At 35.0% G+C, this 16,085-nt stretch overlaps 1 protein-coding gene across 2 annotated transcripts; it reads left to right on the top strand.

Moving 5' to 3' along the window:
* The first annotated feature begins 1,833 nt into the window (after positions 1-1,833).
* On the top strand, positions 1,834-15,890 carry LOC136830783 (coiled-coil domain-containing protein 130 homolog). Of its 2 annotated transcripts, XM_067090699.1 has the most exons (8): positions 1,845-1,981; positions 3,701-3,897; positions 4,992-5,103; positions 6,049-6,141; positions 10,989-11,156; positions 11,497-11,616; positions 14,725-15,067; positions 15,654-15,890. In XM_067090699.1, the coding sequence occupies exons 1-8, from the start codon at positions 1,979-1,981 to the stop codon at positions 15,767-15,769; spliced, it is 1,152 nt and encodes a 383-aa protein (XP_066946800.1). In that variant the 5' UTR covers positions 1,845-1,978; the 3' UTR covers positions 15,770-15,890. The 2 variants fall into 2 exon arrangements, with proteins under 2 accessions (XP_066946799.1, XP_066946800.1); XM_067090698.1 differs by lacking the exon at positions 15,654-15,890 and having other exon boundaries at positions 1,834-1,981; positions 14,725-15,536.
* The last annotated feature ends 195 nt before the right edge of the window (positions 15,891-16,085 follow it).

Below are 16,085 nucleotides of genomic sequence, written 5' to 3'. Positions count from 1 at the left end.
GGCCCCTAGCTGTAACCCCTTTCATTCCTTTTACTGTACCTCCGTTCATATTTTCTTCCATCTCACATCCCACCCTCAACTAACAATTGTTTCAATGTGTTTCCTCTTGTTAGACCTTTCAACCCATTTTACTGTCAATTTCCGTTTCAGCGCTGAATAACCTCGTATGCCCCAGCCCCAGCTTGGCCTTCGACCTAAATTTTATATTCTGTTCCGTTCCATCATTCATAAATGTTAAGAAGGAGGAGGAGAGGGAGATCTAGAAAGTGCTGGATAGATGTGAGGAAGAGGAATTGAAAAGGAAGTATCTTAGTATTCAAGAAGAGAGGATTTGCGCAAGATATAAGTGAATGGGAGCATGTAGGGGATTCGATGATCTGCCGATGAGCGCCCATTGCAGGTGCATAAAGCGGCTGACGTTATGAAAGCTTTTTGCATGGGGCGTTTATCCACGATTCCCCCCCCCATAATCTCGCATCTGTTTAGGGGAAGGCTTAATACTGACAAGAAATGTAAAAGTATAGGGAAATATCAGGACATAGACAAAAAAAAAAAAAATTTTAACTACTGGAGGTGGTGGAATGAATGAATCGAAATTCGTCCTATATACCAAAACACAGGGGTGCTTTCAGCCACCCAGCGCTACAGATAGTGCAAAGCAGCTTGAGTGGTTGGACAGCAAGATAAAGAGACTACAAAGTAAACGAGATAACATACAAGGATCTAAAGAGACGCTCCAGGCATCCTTCAGCAATGCCTACAATGGACAAGATAAGGTGCACTATGACACTACCTCTTATGGGGAAGGGCATACATGAAAACCTGGACTGGGTGGGAATTAAGGCCCAAAAAAAAAAAAATCAGCCATGAATTATTAGCGAAGAAGACGACTGTCATGACTGACAACTTTATTTCTGTCGCTCTTGTACAGATATTTGTTGTTTTAAAACAAGTGCAGTTTGGTAAGGACATTCTATTTTTGCCAGCACCAATCAGAAAGCAAAGAAATTCATCGAAAAGACCTAATTAGATTATAAACAACAAAGGAAACTTGCGGGTTTCTTGTTGAGATTAAAAATCTAAATTTCAAGATACTAAAAGAAAGGAAGAATGGATGGAACCATAAAAAAGGAATAAAAGGGAAAAATTACAAATTTGAATCCGCTGTGGGAATACTTTAGAAGTGGTTCACATATTCATGCTTTCTGGCAGTACGGTTAAAAGGAGGAAATTGTGAAAGCTGGAAGAATCAAACTACCCTTTAAAGGAAAATGATGACTAGAGTGAAAGGGTTTTACATTTTTCATGTAGTGTAGTAATTCATGTTAAGTGAGCAAAGCCATATAGAAAAGTAACATTCTGGAAAAAACATAAATGAGAGACAACAATTACATAACAGAAAAAGGGGGCATATAAATTCAGAAAGCATGGGCCATATAACAAAAAAAAAGAAATCTGGGAGTAACTGTAATATACCAGTGCCATTACGATAAAGAACGAACAAAGGATGCTCTTTACGGAATAAAGTAAAAATTAAACATAATCACCAACAAAGTGAAACGCACTGAGAGAACAACTTTTCAGCCATTTGATAAATATGTGAATCCATTATGGAAAAAAGCAAGGCCTTATCATTTTCACGTTGAAAACTAATACTGAAATGGGAGAAATTGCGCCAGTTATATTAGTTTTGACATGTTTATACAAGGAATACGTCGACAGCAGAAAGTATTGCATCATAAATGATTATGATGAATATACAAACAATGGTCTATGATGGTAGTTGGCATATTATCTAAACCAGAGCGCCGCTTACAGAGCCGTTACATAGATGACGGCTTTACGAAACTACTAATCATTCGCTGGTATACTCGTAACGTTACGATCTTGACATCAGTTTTCAGGAGTACTCGTGAAATCGTTTCTGTGAGAACTGACAAATCTCTTTCACTGATTAGCGAAAGAGTAACCAGGCAAAATGGTAAGATATTCTCTCATGGCTTAGTAATAATATGGTGTGGAACACTTCGTAATTAGACTCTATCCAACCTACCTTAGGTTAGGCTAGTTTACATTAATCCTGCCTAACTTAACTGGAAAGACTTGATCATGCTTGGCCATGGTAGTTTTTCTGTCTGTGTTATTCTATTTTTCATTTTTTGTTAATTGTAGTAAATAGGATTTAATGCTTACTACTGTAAGCAGTGCAGAGGCTTACCACTTAGTATGTTCTGTGTTTGCTCACACTAATATCCTACTAATGTTGGTATAACTTCATTACCACAACTGGATGTTGGAATTTTTATGCAGATACTGGTATATTTACTGTCATTTGTTTTAACATTCACTTTCATGGTTTTGGTAGCCCATTCAGGTAAAAACTTAAACCTTCATTTTGTTCCGAGTTTTTGTACTTGTACATTTTTATCTAAATAGTTTTAATAATCCAAAGTTTCACTGCAATCTAAACAAAAATTTTGTGGTATCATTCCCTTCATTTTAATGATGAAAATATTCCTACTAGCCTATTTTACATCTGGCTGCCATCATGTCTTCAGATTTCATCAGTGTGATCAACCTGTAAATTCTCATCTTTTAGTTTGCCTGTATGAGTAACGTAGCATATATAACCCAATACAGTGCACTAACCCCTACTTAGAGTTTGCTGTCCAGGGCAACCCCAGAAGGACAAGAAAAGACTAAAAGCAGCACAGACAAGAGTAAACAAACTAATATTTATCATCAATCAGACATCTGATATCAAAGGAGCCTAAAATGCCTCAACTTGAACTCTGTCTTGATTAGAAGGTCATTTGATAGAAACATTTAAGGTACAATTATAACTAACATGACTCTAAGTATCTCTTTATCTTAAGTTATAACCAAACTAGATCCAGTAGATGGAAGCTAGAACTGAAATCTCTATGGGGACTTCTTTACTAACAAGAGTGTCTCGTTTTGGATGAGACAACAGTTTAAGTTGTGATTAATATCAGTACAGTCCTAGTAAGTTAAAAAGTAGATTAGATATAATTGCTGACACGTGTGTAATTTTTTTAAAGTGTCTCCTTGGATGTACTGTGAGGTACCTCTAACCATTTGAGTCCATCCTCTAGTATTAATACAGTGTTCTCTCACAATGACAGCCTTCTTTACACTTGGTCTTCACTAGATCTATGACAAATCTTTTCACGTAATTAGTATATAAATAAAAGGCTCTACACTTTTAATTTACACAAAATACAAATAAATTTAATGCCAACACCACTGGTCCCTCTTTTCCCATTTTAAGGTTTTTCTGATAGGAATATGGGCAGCTAGAAGGATGAAGTCATAAGATAGAGTCATAAAGACATAAAGACCTATTCTCTCTCCTGTCTTCCTTCCTTCCCTCCCATTTCCTATTCCTTCTCTTCAATATCTACTCCCCATCTCATTACTCCTTCCCTTTACCAAACCCCCTTCAACAATTTTTGTTAACACTACAACACATTATCATTGGCTAATTTGGTGTTTTCAAAACTTAATTTGGTGACTGAACAATGGATTATTGAAATTTACATATCAGTTTAAATAGTTATTTAGATGATTTAATGTGGAAGAAGGGACACTAATTATTAAACTGCATTTTGTTAAAAAGCCAAGCAGCTTTAGATATTGTGAACATTATATTGATGAATACTGCATTTTTGTCTTTCAGGGTGAAAGAAAAGGCGTCAATAAATATTATCCTCCTGATTATGACCCAAGGAAAGGTGGTCTTAATAAGTTTCAGGGCACTCATGCTCTCCGTGAGCGTGCCCGTAAACTACACATGGGCATTCTTATTATTCGATTTGAGATGCCATATAATATCTGGTGTGATGGCTGTGAAAACCATATTGGCACAGGTGTAAGGTATGTATAATTTGTAATACATTAGAATGTTATTTTAGCCATATTATCTTGTGTTTGAATAAAATGGTGCTTAGAAGCTCAATGTAGTTTTAAGAAATTTATTGTATGTCTCTTATTTTCATATGTACTTACTTTAAGTATTCAAGAATGGTCCAGCAAATAGCTAACCTACTTGCCCTACTGCGATGCAGTTTTCACCTCTCTGACATAACAAAATTTTGGGGCAAACCCTGTTAGTGTAGAAGTGCAAATCAGTTGCCCTGTTAAACATCACAGTATTAATGATGATTATAGTGGGGATACTTATCCCAGAGGACAATTAGATATGCTTTGGTTTGTTGATTTTTAACTTTCATCCAATATTCTGCAATAATGAGTTCTGTGTGTGCTGTAAACAAAATAAGAGGTCTGTATGTATGAAACCAGAAAATTACTTAAATGTCAGTTTTAGGTTAGTATGGCCCCCCATGTTTTACTTTGATTGATTGATCTCTTCCTTGTCCATACATGTAGTCAATTAGGGCCTGTACCATCAGTGCACCCCTTGTGGTGCACTGTAGGCATTACTAAAGGTTCTTTGCAGCATCCCTTTGGCCCTTAGCTGCAACCCCTTTCATTCCTTTTAATTGTACATCCATTCATGTTATTATTCTTCCTTCTTGCTATCCACCCTTTCTTAACAATTATTTTATAGTGCAACTGCAAGGTTTTCCTCCTATTCACTTTTCAGGCCTACTTACCCTCAATTTCCTTTCCAGTGCTGAATGACCTCATAGGTCCCAGTGGTTGGCCTTTGGCCTAAACTCTGTATTTCATTCCACATAGTCAATTCCACTGACATTAGCTCCAGCTCAATGTAGCAGCAGAAGGCAGATGGGATGTAGTTAGTAGGTTCACTCAGTTGGAGAGTTACTCAGTTCAAGAATGCTCTAGCTTTCTTTTAGAGTGAATAACTCAAATCTTACAGTACAATTTATCATACTAGATAATAGAACTTAGAAAAATAGGATGTTTTGAGTTTTCAAATAAAAAATTTTATATATGTGTTATTCTTAGAAGATCCTGTAAGGTAAATTTGTACTTTTGCATTTCAGATACAATGCAGAGAAAAAAAAGGTTGGGATGTATTACTCAACTCCAATTTATCAGTTTCGAATGAAATGCCATTTGTGTGACAACCACTTTGAAATAAAGACTGATCCAGCTGTAAGTACAGTATTATGACAGTGACTTTATAAAGCATGCCATACTTTTAAGCAATATTGTATTTTAATATAAATAAGATAGTATTTGGATTTAATCTCACCTCTTAGTATTGCAATTCTTATTAATGTTAAGCCAGGAAAATGGGAAGGTTTTCCTGCAAAAATAGAGACCTAATATTTTTCTTGCTCTTATATTTGTATCAAAAGCAAAATTAGGCTGCTCAGGATTAACTGAAATTGTTATGGTTGGTGTAATTTCTCTGCCAGTAACAGATGCACCGTATGTGAAATATGGGTTATTTTGTTAAGAAATATTAAAGTTGTTTCAAAATACTGTATTGTGGTAATATAACTTTTGAGTTTGGGAGCACTGACTGTATTACATTCAACATATACTTTTTAATTGTAGTGCAGTATACTTATTCCCTTACTTTTTAATTGTAGTACAGTATACTCATTTCCATAAAACAATGGGTGTGAGATACCGTGAGGTACCATATTGAATATTTTTGTGGTAAGAAAAGCCAATATCCAGAGATACTATTTAAAGAATACTGAGTGGAAGAAAGTTTGTTAGGATTTTTAAAACTGACTTGATACAGTGGAGAATATGGATAAATGAAAGATACATTTAAAAGAGACTTTGTTTCTTAGATGAAAGCATGTCATTTTCCTACCCAAATTAATTATTCTCCATTAACCCACTGAATGATTTATCATAAGTTTTGATCACTCAGTTCCATTAACCCACTGATTTAAAGTACAATTAATTTTCCCAAAAGATGCTATTTAAATTGGTGTAGTAATGTAATTTTTTATGGGGTGTGAAGGACAGATAGTCAATGCCTTGCATAGCTTAGGATTAAAGGGGAATTATGAAAATAATTTTCAGAGAACTGGACTTTACACCAAAGGAAAGAGAGACTAATGGCTGTTTTTGTTGCAGAATTTGGATTACGAAATTGTGAGTGGGGCAAGGCGTCAAGAAAGGAGATGGGATCCAACAGATAATGAACAGATTGTTCCTGAAGACAAAGAGGTATGCTTATGAAGTCCTAATAAAATGCTCAGCTGTTTTAGTAGATGTTTTTGTGTATTGTCTAGCTTCTAGCTGAGCAGTAGTTAATCATGAGAACTTGAACTATAAGTAGTTTGTGTGTACTATACTGTCTATGGCCTTTTTTTTTTAAACTACTGAGCTTAGTTGTAATTTTCTTCCATCACTTGCTGTAAATATATTATGCTGGTTTTGGTCTTATTTTGAACCTGAGTAAGTGTTTAATTTTGAAGTATGTTTGAAAGTAAATAAACAACAAAAAATAAAAACTCAGACTGCTACATTAGAGTTAACAAGGAAGAGAAGTTTCATTTTGTATATAAATATTTAAAAAATTTAATACAGGCATTTATAAGACTTTATTCTTTGTGTATGCATATAGAACAGGTTTTAAATAATAATTGACTTTCAGCAGTTCGTATAATTTTGGGACAGATGATGTTAGACCATCCCAACACCTTCTAGATGATGTCCCAAAATTCATGATTTAAAATTTTTTTTTCAGTGGATGATGCCCTTTTATGTCATTAGAATCTTAAGGGATAAAATGAGCATTGAGTTACCAGGATATAAGATATTCAAGACAAAAAAAATTAGGAAGAGAGGGAGCAGGTGCACTGTTATTTGTTAGGGAAAACTTGAATCTGGTCAACTGGAAATTAGAGATAGAACATGAAATGCTGAAAGTTGGGATAAACTAGTAAAGGAGTACTCTGACTACTATAACTCATAAATCTCCCTATCAATCTGCAGGCAAAAATGAAAACTTTACAGCTAGCTTAGTGGCATTATCTGAAATAAGTTATGCATTGTCACTGAGAGCTTCAACTGCCTTGTAAACTGGAAAGTATGAACTGCAGATACAGACATGTTGCTTTTAGGAAAACCAATACTCTTTGGAGGCCCAGAAACTGACATCATGGGTTTTGCTGATGCAGAAATAGCATGCTTCTCCACCAAGGAATATCTAGCATGATAGGTAGACAAACAAAAGAGGAATTATTACCTTAAATTCATTATTTTTCCTAGAGTACAATATTACACCCAATCTAAGTGTTGGGAAAAATTCAGTTTGAAATAGAAACACCTTTTCAACAGGAGAAACATTCACAGAGCTAAAATGTTAAAAAACAGTTTTTGAAATAGGAAAGACCTATTTTTGGTAGACGCTGTTCGTCCACAATGGAGTTACACTCTCATGGTCCCCCAGGGTTCCATAAGACAGATCAACCAACAACAAAGAATTCTCTTATACTTGGTCTCAGCCAGAATAGTGCTTGTTGGCACAGTTATAGGAAATAAAGGACTAAGTACAGGAGGGTTTTATCCCCTGTCCTACAACAATTACCTAAGCCCTACATCATATTCGCACAGATGTGACAGCAACATAAGTCGGCGCCATCTTCATTATACTCTGGTCTGTCCAAGAGCTCACTAGTCCCCAGGATGAGCTCCAGAATCGCATTTGACTATGCATTTTTAATTTATACCACTTTACTCGAGTCAGGCTAAGTACAGTGTAAACAGTCCTGTGTTACTGCGGTCTCGAGTTATGCATTCTGACTCTATGGTGCTTGGCTCACGGTGCCATTAACCTGATTTTACGGTGCCGTACTCAGTTTTACGTCGCTGTAACCTGGTTTTACGGCGCTTACGGCACTGCACCATTTAATCCCATTGCTATTATGATGTTCTCATTTACGGAGTTTTTGGGTTACAGCACACCGCCAGGAACAGAACCCCCACCGCAAACCAGGGACTGCCTGTGCTTAGTTTCAAGACCCATTGAAAAGTTTTAGTTTTTTTAAAATTTTAACGGTCAGACGTATATTTGTTTAAATTGGGAGCCAGATATTTGCTTAAATTGGGAGCCAGTAAGCCTCTTGCAAGGCAAGAAGTTAGGAGTACTGTAGATTGCTAGGCTACGCTGTAATTGCCATGCTATTTTTTCTTGTTTAACACAGTGAGACTTAGCATTAAGGCAATAATATTAGACAGTTTTGTTATTGAAACTTATACAAGGCCCTTTTAACATTGCTAGATAATTTAGTTACCAAAAGAGTAAATTGGGGGTAGCCTAACTTCTTGTTAACAAAACATAGCCGTGCTTGTAATCCCCAGTTGTGCTTGACTTATGAGCCTTGTTGTTTACCAAAGGCCAGTATTTCCTTTGTAATATTTTATAATCAAACTAAATGGTTTTGTGATATCTATGGTTCCCCAGTTATCCTTAATATCATAGAAGGCTGATAAGTGAGACCAAATTTTTCTAAAATGATGAAAACAGAAGTAGAGCAAATACAGTATGTTTTACCCTCAAAGCCATACTTTATTTGTTTGTTCAAAAATGGTATATCCAGCAAAGACAAATAACATCAAACTGGACCATACAGCCAAGATGGTTTAGAAGGGGCATTACTACAGCTGTCAGAAATGGATAGAAAGCATATAAACTGCAAAAGTTGCATCCAACAGAGACAAAAATGGCTTGCAATAATGATTGCAGGAAGGTACACAAACTATTTACAGAGGCAAAGCTAGGACAAGGTGATGGGTTTACTCATATAGCTGAACAAATCGGAAGTATTCTTCACACATTTGAACATTAGAAAACCAATCAAGAGTACAATAGGACCTTTAAAGATAAAAGTGACAATGTTATTAGTGGTATTGCAGGTGTGGCAGAGTAATATATCAAATGTTAACTTTACCAATGTATGCACTTAGGAAGACACATCAAAAATTCTTAATGTCCCAGTAGAATACTTTGGAAGAAATAGTAGAAACTAAAACTTTAAGTAAAAACAAGTCCTCAGGTCCATATGAATTCCTCCCAAAGGTGATCAAGGAACTAGAAAGAGAAATTGTTCCTCATATATGTATCCTTTACAAAGCTTCCTTGGTGGTGAATGATTTTAAACTATCAAATGTTGCACCAGTATTCAGTTAGGTTGTAAGGATGTGTGAGGGAACTATAGGCCTGACTTCAGTTCCTGGGAAGATACTAGAGTGTCAGAGTAGGGAAACATCAGGAGACATTTGAAATAAATTTTTCCTAATTGTAGATAGCCTGCATGGATTTTTTTTTATAGATCGTGCTTAACTAACCTTTCAGACTTCTTCCATGACATGTTTAATATTCATGATAAAATAATAGGATTAGATATACTGTCCTGTACACTATCTGGATTTTCAAAAGGCATTTTACAGGGTGCCACATGAAGGAGTCTAGGGATTGTAGTTGAGGTAGGAGATTGAATAGAAGACTGGCAAAGTTAAAGAAAATGAACCATTATCCCCTGGGGGACATCCTATTGTTGGCAAAATGTTACAAATGGTGTGTCCCAAGGTTCAGTGCAGTGCTCTGTGCTCTTTATTATCAGTATAAATGACCTGGACTTAGAGCTTATTAGCAAAATAAGCCAGTTTGCTGATAATATAAAAATGGGTATCATTGCTGATAATTATATAAAGTTGAAAAGAAAGCCCAGAAATACAGTACTTGGATAAATAGACAGTAGACAATACTAATTTTATAAAATGTGCAAGTTAAACCCACAATTAGAATATGTTGTCTAGTTCCAGAGGTTGGACATAGAAAGATTAGAAGAAGTACAGGCAAGAGTAACAAAGTAATACCATCAATCAGACACCTTGGATTTGAAAAAAGGCTAGAATGCTTCAGTTTGTACTTTTTAGAATATTAATTATGTAGTCACTTAAAGGAAATACTTGAAGATATGAATATCATAAGCTGCAGGAAGCTATTTACAATTAGTAGATCCTGTGGCTGAAAACTGGAGCTAAAAAAGGTTCAACACCACACATAATATAGTCTTATTTTGGAACAGGCTACCAACCGAAGTAGTGGACAAGTAGTACCTCAACTTAACAGACTTCACCTTAGTGGACTTTTGTACTTATCAGTTACCTGGAAAGTAAATCACAATCTCAAAACTTTTAAGTACAGGTTTGCAGTTCATGATTCTGTCATTAAATAAGTGATGTAGTTTGTTATATTTCTGGAAGCTGGCTGTTTCACATTCTGGAAAGTATCTGTTGCTAGTCAGGTTCAGGGGTCAATTTCAGTTGTCGGTAATGTTAGAGCCATTCAGGGTGTTGTATCCCCTTTTCATTTTTTCAGGACAAGGAGAATGACCCTCTAGATTGTTGAATCTGTGTTTTGACTCTTTCTATATACTCTCCTTCCTGATATAAAAATCTTTATTATACTGTACAGCATTTCTCTTAGTAGAAGAAAAGTTGTTGATACCTGTAAAGAGTTTGGAGAAGAATTTTGAGAAGGAAGTTACTTGAGAAAGAAAGATTGTTTAGGTCCAAAAGGATAATAGTTATGTGCTGTGTCCTCTTCTTGCATCAGGCTCATGCTGTGGAAAACTGTTTGACAGTAACAGACAAATCAACACCATTGTGCCTCCCATTTTTTCTTTGCAGAAGTTGCAAGAGATCATTTTGAAACTGAACTATTTTAATATTGTGCAATTTTATTTTTTGAATAGCCTCAGTCTTGATAGGTTTTTATATTCCTTTTATCTTGTAGAGGATATTTTAGTTTATCATAGGATTTCTGACAACCAGACAAATAATAGAGATATTTTGCTGTTGTTTTTCAGCAGTTCTGTTTGTAAATACATACTGAATAATTTTAAGATCTATATTTATAAATGTGAAGGGTTTATTTTTAGATTTTTCCAAATTAGTTTATATTGTACTGAAGTGCAGTGATGACATTAAACTGATTGGAAAGTAATAACCAGAATTTTTCTCCTTTTTCTTCCATCTTATGTCAAACATTTTACACCTTCAAGGTAACGCGAAAAATGGCAGCTGATGCTATGTTTAAGTTAGAACACGGTGTTGATGATAAAAAGAAGTCAAGAGACAACCAGGCCAGTATAGAGCAACTTGAAGAGTTCCAGACCAGGCGTTGGCATGATGACTATGGTGCAAATAGGGCTATGAGAGACATAATGAGGGTAAGCATTTCCAGTTTAAACCAGTAAAGAATATTGATCATTCATTAGATGCACAGTAGTTACCAGTTTTAAACACTTCATTTCAATACTGCTACTCCAAGACCATTTTGTCAGGTTTGGATGTTCTGCCCTTTGCCTTTGGGCAGATAAGTCACATATTGTATAAGATGAGGGTTTATTTATTAGGAATGATGTAAATTGTTTTAAATCCTTGAAAATATATTTCAATGTAAATGTAAATTTACTTGTTAAACATCAGTGATAAACTTCTGATGATACTTGTCTATCTTATCTTTGTTTTATGTAAATTTTAAGTCTTTGTGATCTTTATGTCACACAGGTGAAGCGCACAAAGGAACAAGAACAAGCTACTCGTGATGCATCTTACCACCTTCCTGTTCCTCTTCTGCCACCGGATGAGAGTGACGAGAAAACAGCAAAATTGCTTCAGTTTACTCAGGTAACTGTTGGATTATTTGAAACGGCTTTCATATGCTTATAATTTCAAATGCTTAGCAGTTGCTGGCAAGAGCTGGGTTTTTTCTTTATGAATGCTTGATATCTTTCATATAATTTATTTTTACACTATCATCCCTGGTGGTTGTTTTATCTTTTGAATTTGTGTATTAATGTAAGCATTGAGGGGCTTGAAATGTTTAATTATTGCATAAAGTTCTGGTCATTTTTTCCATCTAATTGTACAATGTTAATAAAAATTTACTTTTAAAGCTTTAGATTACCGGTCAGTTAAAGTTTATAATTTTATATTGTCTCATAAATCATTACTTGACTTTAATAGAGCCCCTTCTATTCCTGTGTCAAATACAAATTCCAGACACATCAGTAAACTTGTAGAGAAGAAAAATGTTCAGGGGACCATGTAAGCTGGTTCATGCACATATGGTCTCTGAGTTCTCATATAATTATTTGAACACTGCTTTTTTGTCTTGATCCCAGTTATGAAGGTTATGTATTGGTCTTATCCAGCTCTAGTCTTTGGATCAAAGACCTGTATGGATCCTTTCTTTACAAACTCATTCTTTCTGATACAATACAAGGTGTTATTACTGTTTATTTATTTTTGGTATCTATTTTGTCCACTGTTCCATTATGTTTCCCTCAGTCGGTCTTGCAACAACCAGGTTACCACATTTAATATTTGCCTTATTGAGATCTACAAAACTCAGATTGTTTGATTCAATGGCTGCTCATTTCCATTTACTACAAAGCTAAGGAATTATTTTTGAGATTCCTATAGTTTCCTTCAATTCAAATGCAGGCTTTCCAGTACCTAAAGTGTTAAGCCTAACTTTTTTGTAATATTTCTTGTTTTCTGTAGGTCTCAGTTACTTTATGTCATCAGTCTTTGCCTTAAAAGATTTCCATATAGACTAACACCAAACAAAATAAAAATAAATTAAGAGTCACATATGTAAAATGTTTGCTGATGTAAACAAAAGTAAATATCTACTGTTTCAGAAGTCTAATTATTATATATACTATTACAGCATGACAAAAAAAGGAAATGTTGACTGTGAGACAAATGGATCTGTAATTTGAAAGGACACTCATACTGATTGTCAGATTCAAGTTTAGAAGTGAGAACATTTTCCATCCCATGTAGATACATCATGGTTGGAGACTTAAGGAATGAGTCACGTGTTTCAGTTCCTACTCTGTACAATTAAAAATAAAAGGTTAGAAATGTGTGAGAATACACCTCTGATCTGCATACAGTACCAGTGAATGAAATTGAGTGGTAGGACAGGGTACTTACCCTTTGAGGGGAGGCTGTTACACCCATTGCTATCCACTGCCTCAGTAGCTTAAGCAGCTGTTCACTGCTCAGTTCATCTTGCCTTAAGCATGTTATTTTGTTCTTTTATTATAAATTAGGTAAAAAAGGCCACTAGATCCTGTCTTTAGGCTTAAAGGGTGTGTTGAAAGGCTTTGTTCTTAAATGAGAGGTGGAAATTGGAGGCAAGTTCAAGTGGTTGGATAGCCAAGGGGAAGAGACCAAAAAGAATGGTAGAAAATATTGCATCTGGGGAGGAAGAGGTGCTGCAAAGGGACTCACGCACCACTTACAGCTGTCACTGACACACTAGTGGTAACTGTATGTGTCCTTAACCAGATATATGGCAGAAGTAAAAGCAGGATGTTTGTATGCATTGAACAACCTCAGTTTGAATTTTGCCCATGTTTTGAGGGCTATGATATAAAGGAATTTCTTGCTCTCTGGTGCACAATATCAGTACACTGTACACTACATGTAATGCAATGAACAGTAGATGAAAAAGAGGACTGTATGGAGGTTACAATAAAAGAAATGTTTGTGTTATGCTCCTATTTATTGGTTAGGTGAATGTAATCACAGAAATAATGAAAGAATAAAATAGCGTTTAGGCCAACAAACAGAGAACATAGGGAGGTAGATGCACTGTGAGGTAAGGTACACTGGAACACTGAAAAAGATGGTAACCTGCCTTGATTAGAATAAGGGTTACATTGCAAACTGGTAGTTAACACCACAAATACAAGACTGTATTTGACTGGGGTGAAAGCTACAATGAGCACAGTTATTGATTGACTTCGTCAGGACAATAATTTTAAATCAGTTTCAGAAGGATTAGGCTGTGAAGAAAATGGGAGTAGATATTTCATTGACTGGGCTTGACTGGTGAGATTGAGTAAATGACTTTCTAATAAATTATGCTTTTTACTTTGAGCAAACTACTATTTCATCAAAATACTTTTTGCACCTACCCATAAAGTAACAAATGCCTTTTATGACATAAGTTTCGTTCAGAACTTAAACTGTGTCAAAATTAAATGAGTTGGATGATATAATGAGCCGGTTCATTAAAGATAATAGATTTGTTCTTAAAAAGTAGTGTAAAAGTCACTGACATGCAGAACCATTGTAGTCCAAAACAATATTGCATTATCCAGTTATATAATAACGTTATGTTAATGCACTTGATATTGTACTCAAAATATTAATCTTGAAGGCATTTTTTAAAGCATTTATTTACAGTTTTCTGTAATATACCAGTCATTTAAGGATCAGAAATTACAAATGTAAGGGGGTTATATGGTGCACATTAGGCTAAGTGAATTCTGTTGTTTTTCAACAAGGTACTATCATTGAAGTAGATTTTATTTCAGTGACATATATTGTTAAATACCTCATACAGTAGTGTGGTTTCTAATATACTGTAACTCAGTGCAAAAGATTTGTTTATTATAAAAAGAACATTATTAAAAGTAGTTTAATCAGACCACCAAATCAAAGGTTTCATGTAATAGGAATGGTTTACAATAGGGATAGCATTCTATACAATAGTGTAAAGAAATACAGTTGCTTTTTCAAGAAGTAAAATAAACAAAAAAGTTTGATCTGAACGACTGTTTTACCAGGTAGAATTAATACACAAGGTTCAGACGAATTCTGACTTCAACAAATCTTTCATGTTTGTCCTATACTCTAATTTAAAGACTTTGGGCTCTGGTTTAATAAAAAAAAATCTTAAAATGTTACATCTGGCTCTTTTCTTTTTCTTTGCAGTCTAAAACGTCTGATGAACTTCAAAAGGAGAAGAGATCGTCAATTGATGCTCATTCCATATTTGCAAAACTGAAACCAAAGTCAGTATCTTCACAGGAAAAGAAAGCTTTTGCTAGGCAGTCTGTCAAGAATATTGTTAACAGTTCTCAAAAGAACTTTTCAAATTTCAAAAATAACTTCAAACCACAGACTCTTGGGATAAAAGTAAAGAAAACAGAAAATGAAACAGCCAGCTCAAGCATTTGTGGTGGGAATGTGGAAGAACAAGGAAGCACTTCTTGTAAATGCAAAATTAATGGCAGTTCGGAAACATCTGATGTATACTCTTCACCCTCAGTATGTGGTAAGTGCCAGGGTAACACTGAAGAAAAGGGTAGTTCCCAATCTGAAGTGCAAAAATTAAAAGAAAATAAACCTTCTCCATCTCATCCTGAAGTAGGTAAATCATTATCCCTTGTAGGTTATGATAGCAGTGAAAGTGAAAGTGACTAGGTTTTGACGAATTTAGGTAGACTGAAATATATTTTTGTACATAAGATAACATGATTATATTTTAGTATATGACATTTTATCCTATTTGGAAATTGTATAACCTAATTTTGTATAGCAGAATTTCATCTTGTAAATAAGTCTTTTCTCTGTTTTGTAATTTAAGGAAATTATTTTAGAGTGAAGGCATTATTATTAGTATTGAAATTAGGTGAAAATTACATAATTAAAATCAGGCATAATTTTGCTATTTTCAGAAGTACTGCATTACATGTGCTTTTACATAAAAACTGATCTACAATTATAAAAGTTATAAATCTTGACACTCTTATTCTTTTCCTGTGCTAAACCTATTTAGTGTAGCATTACAAAATGCTATAGTTATGGACAAGTTTGTTTTCTTTGTTATCGTATTGATGACATCTTTTCCTTTGGATTAGAGGCAAAACCAGGTCCAAGACTGAAACTGACAGACAAAAGAAGGGCATTTCAGGATTTGGAGAAAAGGACAGTGTATGTCTGGAATGTGAAAGAAGAAGAGATATGGAGGCTTTGATCAGGAAAGCATAATGTTTAGAGTAACCTGGGGTCAAAGAAACATTAAGAGCTTCAAAAGAAAGCAGGTGATTGACCATTATCAACAGATGTAATGTTGTTAGGTAGAAAGCTAGACAGGGGTTTACAGGAAAAAGGAGTAAAGCTGTAAACAGTAGTCCCGAAATTGAGTTGAGGACAGTGAAACAACGGGAAGAAGGTCAGGGATGGAAGATACCTTGGCGATATCGCAGAAGCAATTTTAAAGAACTTGATTTCAAGGAGCAATATAGGGAAAGTGGCCGATGTACACTGCTGCTGGAAATATATTGCTCTTC

This window comes from Macrobrachium rosenbergii, chromosome 47 (genome assembly GCF_040412425.1).
Source record: "Macrobrachium rosenbergii isolate ZJJX-2024 chromosome 47, ASM4041242v1, whole genome shotgun sequence".
Lineage (NCBI taxonomy): Eukaryota > Metazoa > Arthropoda > Malacostraca > Decapoda > Palaemonidae > Macrobrachium > Macrobrachium rosenbergii.
Note: the sequence above shows the minus strand (reverse complement) of the source record. Positions and strands in the feature narration are given on the sequence as shown.